The sequence below is a fragment of the Drosophila virilis genome, chromosome 3, assembly GCF_030788295.1.
Source record: "Drosophila virilis strain 15010-1051.87 chromosome 3, Dvir_AGI_RSII-ME, whole genome shotgun sequence".
In the NCBI taxonomy this organism is placed as follows: domain Eukaryota; kingdom Metazoa; phylum Arthropoda; class Insecta; order Diptera; family Drosophilidae; genus Drosophila; species Drosophila virilis.
The window spans coordinates 9538709-9554797 of record NC_091545.1 but is presented as its reverse complement, the minus strand read 5'-3'; the positions used below and the strand labels follow the sequence as shown (position 1 = coordinate 9554797).

Here is a 16089-nt window from a genome sequence, read left to right as displayed (position 1 = left end):
GAGTCGCATCCAAAACCTTGACTTGTCTATGGCTAGGCTACGCGCCGACAAAGTGGCAAAACTTTTGTTTCTGCAGTGTGAAGAGGGAGCGAGGGTTGACTGACGACAGCCACTGTTGTCGTCTGCACAGCTCGAGGCGTGAAAAATTCAAGTTCACTCGCACATCGGTTTAGAATCGTTCGAGACATGAAATAATTAAACTAAACCCGAAATATCGGTGCCATCCGCATGTGAAGACAAACATCTCGATAATATGTACATATCAAATAAATTCCGCCACCATAGGACTCTGCTTAGTCGAAGTTATGATGTTCGCATATATATGTTACACATAGTTTATAGTATATACTTTAAGTACTTTAGGAATCGCTTGACTAAATAATATATGTACAATCTTAGGTAAGTGTGTTCGCATTAGTTGTCCACATCGGTGAACTTGAAGCGGAACGGTATGGCTGGCTCCATAAGGAATAATGATTTGAATGGCTTGGAGGCATCGTAGTTAAACTCTACATGGAAGTTGCGTATCAGTTTGGCCAGCGAGGTCTCCATTTCTAGATCCACCACACGCTTGCCAATGCACATGCGAGGTCCGAAGCCAAAGGGCAGATACGTAAACGGAGTGACCCCTACCTTTTTGTTCGTCTCGGGATCACGCAGCCAACGTTCGGGCAGGAACTTGTCTGCTTGTGGGAAATACGCTTCTTCTTTCATCAGAACATTCGCACCAACCATAATCTGTGTGCCTTTGGGTATATTATAACCAGAAAGGGTAACGTCCGTGGCGCAGTTACGGAAGGTGCCCACTCCGTTGGGATAATAGCGCAGGGCCTCCTTGATAACGGCACGCAAATATGGCATGTCCTTCATACTCTCCTCATCCAGAATCGTTTCCTTGGTTGGCATCACACGCATCAGCTCAGCGCGTAGCTTGTGCTGTTTATCCTGGTTCTTGCTCAGGCACAGCAGCAGTGCACCCAAAAATGTGGAAGATGCGTCCACGCCGGCCAAAAGCAAGTCCAAACCCATGACGACTGCCACCTTGGGATCAATATTTATCAGTCGCTGCATCATGCTGTTGTTTACGCTCTTATCTCCAGACTGCAGTCGCCGCTCCTCCTCCAGCCGGGCTTCCTCAATCAGACGCTGTGAAATATCCACACTCTCGTTAAGAATGCGCATCAGTTTACGGAAGGTGGGCGTGGACACGAATTTCCAAAGAGAGGGCTGTATGTCCAGTTTAAAGGAAAGCTGAAATATCTGTCGCGACGACTTAAACAGACTCAAGGCGTCTGGATTATCACGGTTCTTGCGAATGATGCCCATTTGACGATTGAAGGCAATCAATGCAATCGACTCAAAGACCAGGCGGCTTATTTCCTGTTCAAAGTCAGCGGGCACTTCCAGAGTATGTGGATCGCGTATCTCTTTAATTCTGTGAAAACGATTCATAAGTATCTGAATGATCTTAAATATTTGCAAACTTACCGCTCAATGAACTCATTGTTAATGTTGGACAGCGGTTCGTAGTACATCTTCAGGCCCCTGGGCTGCATAAATACGGGGTTCACAGCCGATCGAAACTTGCCCCAGCCCTCGTGTTGCCTGCACAAACAGATCCAATAAACAGCTGATCATTTTTAATAAACAGACGACTACTTACGCGGCTATGAGGCCCTTCAACTCCCCAAACACTTCCGGCCTTACTTTCTCGCGAAAGTAAACCAATGAATCGAGGCCCTCGCGTTGTGGCCAAATACCTTCGTTGCGAAACACCGTCTCAATGTCTTTGGCACTGAGGGCGGCCAGAAAATCGGGCCGTCCAAAAAAACCCGGTATAATAAAGAGATCGCCATAGCGCTTACGCATGGTGATGGCAAAATCCAAAAACGAGTTGTCATAAAACTCTCCGCCGGGCATAAAACCGCGCAAGATCTTTACTTTCCTTGGTCGCGGCACTTCGCTAAAGGGACGCGCCTGCGCAGCAGCAACATCATCGGCCGGCTGTGAAAAAAAGGTTCACATTCTTTAATTTCATGCAATTCCGTTAACCCTACATCAAATGCAGCTCACGTTGAATGCTGTCGCGGCGTGCACAGATCTGGCGCCAGCCAACGCAATTTGTCGCGCTTTTATAAAAGACATTTTTTTGTTGTCAGTTTCCTACTGCGACTGCATCTGACCAAAGCGCCGCTCAAACTAAAAATTACTGCAAGCTCTCCGCACCTTTATATACGAATCGAGCGAAGCTAGGTGAGAGACAAACCAGATCAACAAATAACTGTGGAGCGGCATCTCTCTCTCTCTCACTCTCTGTCACTCTCACTCTATTGCTTATCATCGCCTGTGTTGTGTATGGGACCTCGCTGGGCATGCTTAAGGCAAAACAAATATCTTGAATGTTTTTTTTTTTCAGTCATTGTCAGCAAAATGCTCTGGGCCTAAAAAGCTGCCTGGTCACAATGAATATATCGGGCAAAAAATGCTTTGTTTATATGACTCGGCATAATTCATAGCTTCTCTTGATTATATTCGCCTACCAATACTTACTCACACAAACACACATACATACTTGTGCACATGTTTGTCATTAAATTAACGCGTGATAACAAAAGCTTCACACACTGTAAAAAATAATTAATCGGTACATAATACAAATACGTTGGTTCTTAGGAGCTTTTAAAAATTTAATTTCTCTGTGCTCGCCCAAGATATGCCCTGAATATTTCATTCCGATTTTAAGATCATTAGTTCTTTCAAATTTTAAGATCATTAGTTAAAGCCGTAAATAAGCCGAGCTTTCAAAATTTTCAACTGTTTTAACTTTGTAAAATTTTTATATATAGATATAGGCCTACCGATCTTTATTGTAGATTCAAAGCTCATTTTGTAGATTTTCGATACTTACCGGATTCTTTGTTAATGTTGGCAATCATTTTTTAAACAACAGCAGATAATTATTTACAAAGAGACGACTACTTACGCAGCTACAAGGTTCTTTTGTCCACTGACCTAAATGAATCAATGGTCCCGTGAAGCGAACAAATATCTTCCTGCGCCATAGGAATCCCCAATCCATAGTTACAACTTTTCGTAGAATTTTAACTGCACTTAGTCAGTATTTTAGCTATTTTTATGACCATTTTGATTATGGTTTGACCTCTAGATTCAACACTCAAATTACCCAACCTGAATCTTATACTTTTTCCTTCATTTACTATTGCTATTAATATAATTCACTTAGAAAGTATAGCTAACTTACGCCAGGACTTACCTTATGTAGCTTATTTAAAAATTGCAAAAAATTAAATATATTTTCTGTTAATAAAAATAAAGTTAGCATACGCAAAATCTTACATCTTACAAAAATATAGTTTTCTTTTTAGCGAAGAGCAGCCACAGTCATGGGAAAGCACAATCAAATGACCAAAACATTGTGTGGCGCGGCAGTGATAATGAATTATAAAAAGTAGCAAACACATAATTATGGTGATTATCCATCCACAGGGAAAGCAGGTCGAGAAGCGGGGCGAAGATGGCTAAGAAGCTGCCACCCAAAGTAAATGCCAACTAAGTGGCCCGGCCGCCTGCACTAATTGTGAGTAACACATTCACGTTTACAACTTTAAGAGAATTTGCCTCGGAAAACAAGAGACCGGCATGCAGGCTGGCAGTCAGGCAGTCAGCCAGTCAGGCATCCAGTCAACCGGCTAGACCAAGCCAGACGAGAGTCGGCCAGCTTAGACATTAAAGTTTGGCCAGCCAGCTCGTTAAATAGACCAAATTCATCTGGCCAAAGTTTAAAGTGTCGGCAGCCCGCGCCGACATTTATCAGTCATTAACACGGCCAACTACACAAAACAAAACAGCGCAGCTGTGGGCGGGGCAGCGGGCGTTGAAATGGGCACCCAATTAAAGCAGAGACTTTAATTTGCTTGCGGGCTCTAGCAGCAGCAGCATTAAAAATCAATAAATTTAAAACATTGTATGACAATAGAAAAAAAAAAACATCAGAAAGAACGCATGGCCCTGCCATAGATTCGATGCTAGAGAAAATTCTCTTCAGGGATGTTCGGGCTGTTGTTGTTGTTGTTGTTGCTGAGACGCAGCACAGAATCGCCGAGCCAAACATCCTTTGTCAATACAAAATACGTACAACAAATCAAATAAAAGCACGACAACAACATCAACAACAACAACAAACCGAATGGCAACAAAGACAAAAGTCAAAAGTGCAAAAACAAAAGCAAAACCCACCAAGCGCCCCCAAAATGCAAGCCGAATCCTGGAACGGAAACGGGAACGGGCAACGAGAACGAGAACGGGTCCAGGATCAGCGCATGCGCCCAACTGGCGAATCTCACGAAGCGGGGAAACCCACTGGCCTCTGCTTGTGTGCACGTACATGGACATGGCTGGGGTTGATGTTGGGGTTGGAAGGGCGCATAGGAAATGTTGTTACAAACGTCGGATAAAATGGCGTTGCCACGCTTTGGGGGCGCACCCACACACAAGCACACTCACACGCACACACACACACAGATATTTCTCCTCCATTTTGAGAAAATTTCCTGCTTCGAGCACAGCAGTCGATAGCCACGTCTGGCCGAACTGAGCAAATGATTTTTAACAAATTTCATTAACATCAGAGGTCCGTAATCATTCAAGCATCGCGTTTCGTAACTGGCCTGACGATACCTTTCACGCTGGCCACTCTCAGCCATTCGAAAGATATCCCGATGCATATTTACCTGCAGTTCACCTGGCGCGACCTCCAATAACATTCATAAAACAGCGTGAAAAGTGCCGTCAAGAGCAACGCAAAAAAAAAACGTGTTTCAATTTAAAACTGACGAATTAGAACAATATTAAAAGTCGGCTCAGACCTGCGGACAGTTTGTGCTTGTGAACATTTGGTGGCTGCGAGAAACCATCAAAATGATCGACGAACAGCATCCCATGCAAATAGGCCTATGTAAGTATTGGTGTGTCTGTGTTGCCAAAACTATAAAGCCTTTTGGCCGTGCAACATAATAAATGCCGTCGCAACGGCAAAAGCTTTCGATTTTACCGACGGCCTTTTGCAAAGTATTTAAAATGAACGTAAATCAGCTTAACTTTTGTCATAAGGGGCAAGTCTCGATAAAATTAGTGAATTTCCGTAGATATTAATTAAGTTCGGAAGGTAAAGTCATAATAGAACAGCTTACTACTTATTAAAAATAATATTATTTAATATAAATTTAAATTTAAATTACTTTCCCAGCCAATATCTGACACTTGTTACACAATTCTATAAATGTGAAGACATTTAACGATATAAAATATCAATACAATAATTCGTAGATCTTAAAAATATAAAGAAAAAAAGAAGAATTAATGTTTATGTGCGAAATTCTATCAATTCTAGTTTATCGACTAACTGTGTACAAAATGTAGAAAAAGTAAGTTCAAACACTCTTGAAATGTGCGACAGCACCCCCTTGGGGGCTATGAGACAAGGGCTACATAATTGGGCCATATAATTAGAAAAGTTTCATTTAAAATATACTTTTAAACTCCCAAAACAAGATAACACTCATCTATGAGAAGCGATAATTAAGGCAACGTTCTTTAAGCAATGATTACGTTTGTGATTTTGAAACATTTTGGGTTAGAGCGCTGGAAAATATTTGATTCTTTAAATAACTCGAATAAACTCGAAAGGGTGGCTAATCATAGAACATTTCAAAAATTTTTGTTTTGCACTGACATTAAAAGTCGATTGGCAACCCATTCTTGATTTAAACAAATTTATTTCCAATAATCAATAACTGGGTTTCCAGACTGGGCTTGTCATGCATAAATTGGAGACTACAAGAGCTGTAAACACCTGAATATATATTTTCATATTTTTTTAAGAAACCATTTCCGCCCACTCTCTTGAGAAAAATTCTTGCTTCTCGAAGAAATGTGTATAACTATGTACATCGATTTTATATATAAATAAAACACAACAATACCTGACGAAATTCGCATATTTTTAAATATACTTATATTTTTCTTACCAAATAGTGAGTACTTGTTGTTTGAGCACAAACTGTCAGCGAGTGCAGCACTTGCCACTTGAGCGAAGTGTGCTTAAGTCGAGCAGGCAGCGGGCCAAAAATCTGGACACATTTTATAGTGGGCAAACAACAAATGCTGACTTCTGTCAAAGATTAGGCCAAAACAAAGCATTTATGTTTATGTGTATCGCTGGCACAACAAAACGGCGCCATAATTTCATTGTCCGCCCAAATCCGATTAAATTAAACGCCAGTCGCCGGCAACAACTCAGCAGCGACTGACAAACGGCGGCAGCGGCTGCACACAGTATCCTGGCAAGGGTTTCCGCACGCCCGCTGCTGCCGAAGACTGCCAACATATGCCGCCAGCAGCAGCAGCCGTAACCAACGTAATGAATCCTTACCCCCGCCCCTAACCCTGCCATCCCCTGGCAGGCCACACATATCTTAGGCACGGGGTGAGCCAAGCCAAGCGTAGGGGTTGAATCTCTGGCGTCTCGTTTAGCCAGCGCACGCATTACTCGTAAATTCTATTATAATTTAGTTATAAGTCGCCTGGCAGGGTGATTTCCGCAACGCCCTTCTGATTTTTACTGCACATTAGAATCTAATTAGTGCGGCGAAAGCGCAGCGGCAATGTCTATCAATGTCGCCTTTGCACTTGTCCACACAAATCCGCTGATGCTAGGCGCTGACATGTCCAGCCAACATGCTGACATCCTCCTAACAGCCAAAGGACAAAGGACAAAAGTGTAACAGGTGCGCCAGCTGAGCGGATTAGCACTGCAGCAATCCAAAGTAGCTCGCATTAAAAGAGGTGTCCCAAGTCAAATGTATGCGATGATGAGAGTGCAGCAGCAGCAGTTGCTCTTGACAATCGAACTACGGGAACTACAAAACATATGCTTATATAGAAATAAATCTGTTCAATTGATCTAGCGATAGCCGTGTGGACATGAGCACCAAGAGTTCGAGTCCAAAAGGCGGGGTATCGCACAGTATGATATCTAAGCTGTAGGCCAGACAGGCTTAGACAGTTCTATTATTTAGTTAGTTAAATAGTTTTACTTTTTTGCTAAAGTTATAATGCTTAAATAAAATGAGTAAGCCGGAGAGAACTTCGATATTATCATATAAACATACAAATATTGGTCCTGATTAAAGACATAGTTTAAATTATTCGAGCTAAAAGACTGACACTTATTCGATAATTACCTTATTTGTAAAAGGAAATTCGGAAATTCCAACCAACAGTTGTGAAAAGCATATGTTAAAGTATAAAAAGTATCACTAATCTAGAACACATGCCTACCTTAATGAATTCCAATAAATAGTTATCAGATTTTTCGAGCCATCTGGGTAGGTAAATTCGTGGTTAATAACTAAAGTAGTGGGATGTGAAAGGGATTTGTGGCTGAATTTTAATTTGCACATAACACAAATTGTATTTCTTACACGTGAGACCACAATGCAAATTGATAACGTAAATTACTTTAAAATGTTGCACATATTTCTGGCATAAATTTTGCATGCCACAGAAATTTTTGTGAAAATTTAATGAAATTACGTACATGTGAAATCATTTAAATACAAAATGACAAACGCAGATTGTGAAGTCCTGTGCACACACACGCACACACAGACGGACAGATATAAGAGTCAAAGTGTGTGTATGTATTTGCACACATGCATGTCAAGTAAATAAAAAAAGAGGAAACCTGCGCATAAAGGCAAAACAATAACAACTGAAAAAGCGCGTAACGAAGCAAGATAAACGGTACACACACACACACACACACACACGCACTCAGTGGCAAACAAATTACCGTACAATTTCAACAATTTGCCATAAATTGAGACAACAAGCAACAAAAAGCCAAACAAACAGCCAACAGCCAACAGCAGCAGCAGCAGCAACAACAAATGCCACAAATGTACAGTCATTTTTTGCCACCAACTCGAACAACCGCACTCGCACAAACAACAATACGTATACGCAGCGTTTGCCATATAAAAGCAAGTGCGTGGAATTTTGCAGTACGGCCAAACAGACGGACAATGGGACAGACATATGCATACGGTCGGTCACGCACATATTTCGCTACAAAAGTCATTTCAATAATTGCAAAACCACAAATTTACTACAACTCGAAATGGTTGGCAAATGGTCACACTCACAATAGGGTGTGTGTAAGTGTGAGTGTGTGTGTGTGTGTGTGTGTGTGTGTGGGGCAGCAGCATCTCGCCAAGTGGAACCGCAAATGCAAATCCCGTTTGGGACATAGTTTTTGCCACGGACAACAGGCCGCAGTTGTAAATTTGAGGCAGGCGCACACGCTTGGCCGCAATTTGCATGCCAATGTGAAAATAAAAATAACTGAAATGTTTCTCATTTGCATGTATGGGCCTGGTCCATGACACAACCGCAAAAACCAAAATAGTTCCAATGGACATCAAATGTCAACAGCAACAGCAGCAGCAGCAGCATCCCCACCACCAGCATCACCAACAGCACCAGCAGCAGCAGCAGCATGTAACTGGAGCTGGACACACGCAGCAGCCGGCCGCAGGACCCATTGCAATGGGGCACAATCAACTGCTGTTGCACGGAAATGAGCGCATGTTAACAACAACAACTACAACAGCAACAACAGCAACAGCGTCCTGTCAGCCAACAGCCAGCAAGACAGCAGCAGGAGCTGCAGGAACATCAGCAGGAGCTGGCGGCTCCGGCAACTCCCACAATGACAAAATGGCGTCAGCCAGCCGAAATGTCAACGGAAGTTGTATCAACCACAGCAGCAGCATGGCCACCGCACAACAACAAGCTCTGACGATGACAATGACTAGACAGGGACCGGGGCCGGGTCCGCCAATGCAGCTGAGCCAACGCGTCACCTTGGGCGAATGCAGTCTCAATGACTTGGAGGGCTTTTCGGCTCCCACGGCGCCGCCGACATCCTCAACAGCACCGCACACACCGCAAGCGCCTCAACTGCAGCAGCAGCACACGGTCATGGGCATGGCCATGGGCGGGGATGTGGGCATGAGCATGGGCATTAGCATGGGTCCAGCGCTCAACCAGTGCACCTTCTGCTGCCAACCAATTTGTGATCGTTATATCATGCGCGTGGTGGACAACTCGTTTCACGAGGGTTGCCTCAAGTGCACCGCCTGCTCGCTGCATCTGGTGCACTCCTGCTATGCGCGGGACGGCAAGCTCTACTGTCGCATTGACTACGAAAGGTAGGTGGGTCGGTGGGTCTGGCTGTCAGAGTGACCAGTAAAGAGAGATTCCAATTCACAGACTCTACTTGCGTAATCGTTGCCTTGGCTGCGGCCATAAAATTGCCGCCGATGAACTTGTGATGCGCTCACAGGAGAATATCTTCCATCTGAAGTGCTTTGCCTGCGTCGTTTGCGGGGCGCTGCTGAAGAAGGGCGAGCAGTACGTGGTCAAGCAGGGACAGCTCTTCTGCCGCTTCGACTATGAGAAGGAGGTGGAGATGCTGCAGGGCTACGGTGAGTCATCCAATCGATTTGTTCCCACTTCTGTCTTATGGCGTATGCTTATAGATTATTATGGTGATGACCTGTTCCCACCTAAAATGGACGGAAGACGGGGCCCCAAGCGACCCCGTACCATACTAAACACCCAGCAGCGACGCGCGTTCAAGGCGTCCTTTGAAGTATCACCCAAACCCTGTCGAAAGGTGAGAGAGAATCTGGCCAAGGACACAGGATTGAGTCTAAGGATTGTGCAGGTAAATATGATGCACTAGCAGAATATTCTTATGCTCTAATTTGTACTAAATACTGTTTAGGTCTGGTTTCAAAATCAGCGCGCCAAAGTTAAGAAAATACAGAAAAAGGCCAAACAGGAGCCGCCGGCCAAGGGTGTCAGCGACTCGCACTCGCAGGACTCACAGGAGTCGCATGACAGCAGCTTGACTGCCAAAATCAAGGACGAAGCACACAGTGATAGCGAGTCGCAACAAGAGTCGCCATTCTCCACAAACTCTGACGGACTGACGAGGCTGCGTTGCAACATCAAGGACGAACAGGAGCAGGGCACTTTAAGCTGCATGGAGACCAACAAGGGTAAGTGCCAAAACAGCAAAATTTCCAGCAAAATGTCAGCTAAGCCAAATCTCCGAAAAATCGACAGAAAACTGTAACAAGAATAGTGAGCCCATCCTGAACACCATTCTTGGACTGAGCTATGCCACCTTTCAGCAGCTGATGGGTCCCTTCACGCAAACGCCAATGATCAATCCGATCGATCGGCTTTACAGCATGCAGAGCTCCTATTTCAGGCCCGAAGAGCTGGGCGCCTACGGCGAATGCGGCGGTGGCAGCAGCAAGGAATCCATGGACCACTAGTCTCGCCAGCAGAATGCAACAATTTTAAGCCAAAATCAAAATTAGTATTTGTAAAATAAACAAAATGTTAATGTGCTAAAAACTCGCTTGAAATAGTGGTGCGGCACCGTTCGCTAAATGCAGCAGCACGTGCAGGACCCAACCCCGAGCCCGAGCCAGATCCCAATACGGTGCGGAGATCCGGTGCAACCACCCAGCGCAAGGTTGCGAGACTTTTTGGTTGTCCTGCAGGTGCAGCCATCGAAATTCGTTCCACTCAGTTGACAAGAACAAAGCATTTAACACAGCAGCAGCCACAACCACCCCGAGATGGGCATAATGCTTTAAATGGGCGTAAAATACCGATTCGTCAGGCATTGTTCGCCCGCATTCTATGTGTGTGCGCCCGGGCGACCCTGTTGACAGCGCCGGCCTGTCAATGTCAATCGCTGACTCAAGCGAACCCCATCATCCCCCATCAACTCAGCCGCCACCAAGCCTGGCTGAAATTGGGGGCGACTAACTATTGGCATGCAATAACTCTAAGGGGCCGGGCCAGAATAGAGAGTTGAATTCAATTCAAATCATGAAAACAAAAAAAAAAAACTAAAAATTAATTGTTCTAGTCAATGAAAAAAGCTCATGAAGTATTATTTGAATGTTAATATTTACTTAAACTATCGTTAAGCTACATTTAGTTTGTGTGGATCCTATGTTTCATATATCTTGGAATAACGTGTATCCATGTAGATTAAAGAGACTGCAAGAATTCACATTTCATATGGCAACATATTTGTTTAATGAGTTTAAGTACATAAGATATATCATTGGGATAGATATGTTATGAACTGAAAGAAATTGGAAATAAATGAGAAGCAAAGGGAATAAACTGACAGACAATTCATTTAGATAAGGCAACAATTGCAAGATATCGGAATAAGCATAAATGCTTAGAAGTATCAGAGATCCCCATTTTGCTTATGAAATATTCACAACTTGATCAAGCTTAAAAACAAGCGATTAAACGAGTGCAGATTCTGCAAATAGCAAACTTGATTTGAAACTTTCTGCCCTTATTGAATTTCAACGGAGAACAACACGTGTTTACATAGCCGTACCCATTGCCCCACCCTAAGTCGAACAGCCTCATGCAATTTGTCACAATATGTGTCACATTAGCCACAGCAATTGTGCTTAAATGTTGTCGTCGTACTGTTCCCTTACCGCTCGTCATCATTTGTGCCGCTAACCAGATTATACCCCAATTGCGACACCGATACTGCCGCGGAACGGGAGGTAGTCGAAGGCCGAGACGTGAAAGTAGCTAAACACAGGGCTAGGCCGCACCACCACTCGGTTCATGGCCAGAGCACTAACCACCATCGAATCTTGCGAGCAGCAATGCATCCGGGCACAAGCGCACACAGACAGGCACACACACACATGTGCATGCACATAAGTAATTTCTTTTACACGCTTTTCAAATGCACATCAGCGGCAAATGAAACTTTACTCGAATCGTTACGCAGGGCCACATCATTAATCAAATGCTGGAAGGACCAAACAAGTGCAAGCCCCGCTCTCCCCCCTGCCGCAGTGCAATGTAAATGACTGGCAAAAGTGTCTTGGCATTAAGTCCTTCTACCCATGTCCTGTCACCGAACTCACTTTTTTTACTATAAATAATCGAGTGGCATTTTAACACGCTACGAAAGAGTTGACCGTGTCGCTTCAAGGATCCTGTCGCGCTTTTAAGTGAACAAATTACGTAATTAAATACCGCCATGTCCAGAAGTAATGGGCATCCGGCCAATGTCTGTTTGCCAGACTTACAAAAAAAAAACAAATAAAAGGAAGATTTATGTAAATAAAAAATGGTTTCTGAACAAAGAGATCAGAACTGAGACTCAAAAGTAAATATTAAAAGATATCGGAGATAGATAATAAAAATTATTAAATCCCAACGAAATTCTTAAGCCAAACAAACTTTTGAGACTTTTTAGCAACTCGCATAGTGGAAACCAGATCCAAAAAACATTTTCTTAATGGACAAGCGCTTTATATATTTATGAACCGTTTGGCAAATCGCTTAACTGAACATTATGCAAATTTAATATCTACTCAAACTCAAGATATATAAAAATCGATTGCTGTTTGATTTTTATGGACAAGTCAACAGCGTAAAGGCTTTCAAAAGCCAATCAGCCAATGGCAAATGGTTGACAAAAAGAATTTTTTAATAATTTTTCATTGTCATAATACTTTTTGTAGAGTTCGCCCCATGCTGTTTGGCCTTCAATAAAAATCAAAAGCCAATTGTGTATTACCAATAAAAACAACGCAGCAAATGTAATGCACATAAAAGGCTGAAAAACGTGTTCGCATTTGATGTAAAAACAACACAGTCCAACGCTTGTCGGTATATTATTCTTATCAAGGCACGAAGGATGACAGGGAAAGTTGTGTGAAAATATATGGGGATTTATGAAAACATTTTGCAGCCTGGGAAACGCGACGATGGGAAATGACCGAGCCTTGAATCTGGTCTAAGTGGTCATTTCTTAAATAAATAAGAACAACTTTATATGGGGATAGTTGATAAAAGGAGGACAGGGCGCAAGAGATATATCTGGTAGATAATCTATAAAATATATTATTATTATTATTTTTTTATTCATTTTCCATACTTTTATTGTTATTTAACTAGTTAATATTTCAGACTCTGAATAAATGTTTAGCTATAGCTCTGAGTTTCCCTTTGCTTAACATTATATGTTTCGAGCATTTACAGTTTCTCATATTGATGTATCTATACATACGGACAGACGGATGGACTCGGATTTTGATACTTTATAAGCCCTTTATTTGGTTTTTAAATGGATTAAGGGCATAATTTTGGATATCAATTATTAGAATTTTCTTCAATATTATTTTCTTTTCGCTTGTTAGAGTTAATATATAGACATGAGTCTCTAATCTCTATTATACTAAGTATGACATATGCCCAATTTCCCAATAAAACATAAAAGGAGTTGTTAGCTAAAATTTCAGACCACGTTCGTTTTGGAGAAACATATTGCTTGAACTGTTTTCTTAGGGCTGCCTTCACGACAAAGTTAAACGTTGAGCTCATAATTATGGTAATCGAAGCCCGTAACATGAACTGCGTCCGGTTGTTTACACTCACCGCAAGGCCTACAACTTGTCGGGCCAACAATCATAAGGCACAGATGTCACTCAGAGGGCCGGACAGGTCCTGGCAGCACACTTTGGCGACGCAATCTAAATGCAAATGGCTGGCCAAAGGATCGCTTTTGGGACCAAAAAGAGCCACAAAAACCATAACCAAGAATCTGGCGCATAATGCAGCCGGCAACGGGGCGGTAAATGAGTGGGCCAACTCATTTGATGTGTAGTTGGGTGTAGTTGTGTATAGTTGTATGTGTGTGTGTGTGTGTGTATGAGTGTACTCGCTCTTGAGTTTGTGGCGCCACATAAGTAAGTACAAAGGAGCATTCACTCGGCGACGTCTGTTTCAGTGCCATTTCGACATTTGGCACAAAATTCATAAATGCTAATTTCAACACATTGTGCATACGTTACAAATATGAATATTTACCATAACTAGGCACGCACAGGCACACACACTTCGATTGCCTGCCTTGAAGAGTCTGGCAACAGCCGCAGTGGCAGCCACAGACGCACAGCCGTTGCCAGAATGAACGCCACACGCCGCAACGCCGTAGCGCCATCCGCTCCGGCCCTTTATCGACAAAAGGTTTGCCATGGTTTTAGCTATTAGCTGGTGCCTGGGCTTGACTTCGTTTCTGGTTTAATAAAAGCCTTTTGCAAAATGAAGCAATTCTGTGTGTGTTTCAGTTTTGAGCACAGGCTGACGCTGGCGCTGCCTCAAAGCCTCAAATGTATCTCGCAGCTACATTTGTAGCCCACTTGTCTGCCAGTCTGTCGATGCGTGTGTGTGTGTGTGTGAGCGTGTTGGGGCTTGGCAAATATGCGTCAAATCACACAGACGCACAGTTTTTGAATACCAAACGGAGACTACAAGCAGCACACACACAACCAAACACACACACATGCACAAGAACTAGTCAGTGCATAGTCTATATTTGTCTACTTGATGCCTCAGATTGAGATTGGTTTTGCGCCCGGGCGCTGTAATTGGTTGCCTGCTCGCCACTTGTCTGCCAACATGGTCGCTCTCACTTTGGCATAAATTGAAATTTTTCAATTGAGCCTGGCACGGCCAGAGCTGCAGAGACAACGGCCACATTATTAGTTTAAACTTGGCCTAATCGAAGCAACTAATGAGTTTCCAATAGGCGCAAAAGTGGCCAATAAGTGCACTACCCTCGAAACGTAATGAGAAAAACGTATCTTAAGCAATGCCATATGCCGCCAAACACCCCCAACTGGCAACAATTCGCCAGCTGCTGACCTCGCCGACCCACAATCCCTCTCCCTCCAGTGCTGCAGATAATTTGAATTGCAAAATCCATTCAAATTTGAGGAAACAACTTACACTTACGCTTTGGGGGGCGTCTTGTCAGGCGAATGCGCATTGAAAACCAGTTAACATGACAGACATCAAAGGGGCGTAGTTCACGATCGAATGAAAGTATTTGTGGCCAGAGTTCACTGTAGTTTGACTTTTGAGCCGGGCCCACAAAACCAAATGCAAATGAGCGACATTAGGTTTTTGCGAGGCGTCACGCTTAATATGCAAATGTTGTCTATAAATATTTAAAGCAAAATGTTGCAGCACATTTTGAGAAAACAAAATATACCAAATGCTTTACATATTTTTGTATATATGTATGTCGCTGGAATGTTTTTCATTATGCTGCCAATACAAGCAACAAAAACCAGACTAAGGCCAACATCAAATGTACATGCATAAATACATAGATACATACATATGTATATGTGTATATGTGTGCAAGTGTACAAAGTGGCGTGCATGTATTAAAAATATCTTGAAGATACTTTTGGGGCCGGCGTTAGCAGCAACTGCCCCCGAATAGCGCCGCGGCCGCTTTAGTAGCTCCCAGCAGCACTAGAAATCGGCTTTAGTAGGACGACGAAATAAACAACAACAAAATAAGACGTTGGCTGTCCAACTGAGCTGCTGTCGCCGTTTGCCGTCGAAGTTGTTGCTGCTCTGCAAAAAATGTTTTTATTACATTTCGCGCTCGCGTTTTTTGCGCTACTCACGAAATACTTGATGCCAACACAGCCGCAGCAACAAAGGCAGCGCTGAAAGCCAACTCAAAATAAATATCAAGAAGCCGCCCCCAACACCCCACCACCTTTCGAGGGAAAGGAGTGAGGTATAATTCCAGGCGCAGCACCCGCAGCTCGCCAAGCTTGCCAAGGCGGCGCCAAGGCAGTCACACTCGCACTCAAAGCCGCGCGCATCAAAGCGTATTCACAAGTGGTCCTTTGCGCTTTACTGATTTCGCAAAGGCTAAAGGATATTTAGCAAGTAGTCCTTCTGCGTGTTTTCTTTTTTTTTTATTTTGCGTGCTATTCCCTCCATTCTGAGGCAGGCGCTGACGATACTGCTGCCACTAAAGGAGTTGTCTTGGAAACTTTTCTGCCAGATACTCAAGTCGCGGCTCAAGTTATTGTTGTTGTGCCCGAACAGAGCAGCGCGCAAAAG

General features: G+C 43.3%; 2 protein-coding genes across 3 annotated transcripts; one reads left to right on the top strand and one right to left on the bottom strand.

Moving 5' to 3' along the window:
• Positions 1-303: 303 nt before the first annotated feature.
• Positions 304-2214, bottom strand: LOC6624377 (probable cytochrome P450 12d1 distal, mitochondrial). Its single transcript, XM_002046875.4, has 4 exons — positions 2074-2214; positions 1664-2004; positions 1489-1605; positions 304-1435 (listed from the first exon to the last, which is right to left on the bottom strand). The coding sequence occupies exons 1-4, from the start codon at positions 2143-2145 to the stop codon at positions 415-417; spliced, it is 1551 nt and encodes a 516-aa protein (XP_002046911.2). The 5' UTR covers positions 2146-2214; the 3' UTR covers positions 304-414.
• A 1793-nt stretch (positions 2215-4007) lies between these two features.
• On the top strand, positions 4008-11099 carry LOC6624123 (LIM homeobox transcription factor 1-beta). Of its 2 annotated transcripts, XM_032435056.2 has the most exons (6): positions 4008-4975; positions 8489-9293; positions 9355-9569; positions 9624-9811; positions 9872-10148; positions 10216-11099. In XM_032435056.2, the coding sequence occupies exons 1-6, from the start codon at positions 4939-4941 to the stop codon at positions 10428-10430; spliced, it is 1737 nt and encodes a 578-aa protein (XP_032290947.1). In that variant the 5' UTR covers positions 4008-4938; the 3' UTR covers positions 10431-11099. The 2 variants fall into 2 exon arrangements, with proteins under 2 accessions (XP_032290947.1, XP_002046910.3); XM_002046874.4 differs by lacking the exon at positions 4008-4975 and having other exon boundaries at positions 7963-9293.
• Positions 11100-16089: the final 4990 nt, after the last annotated feature.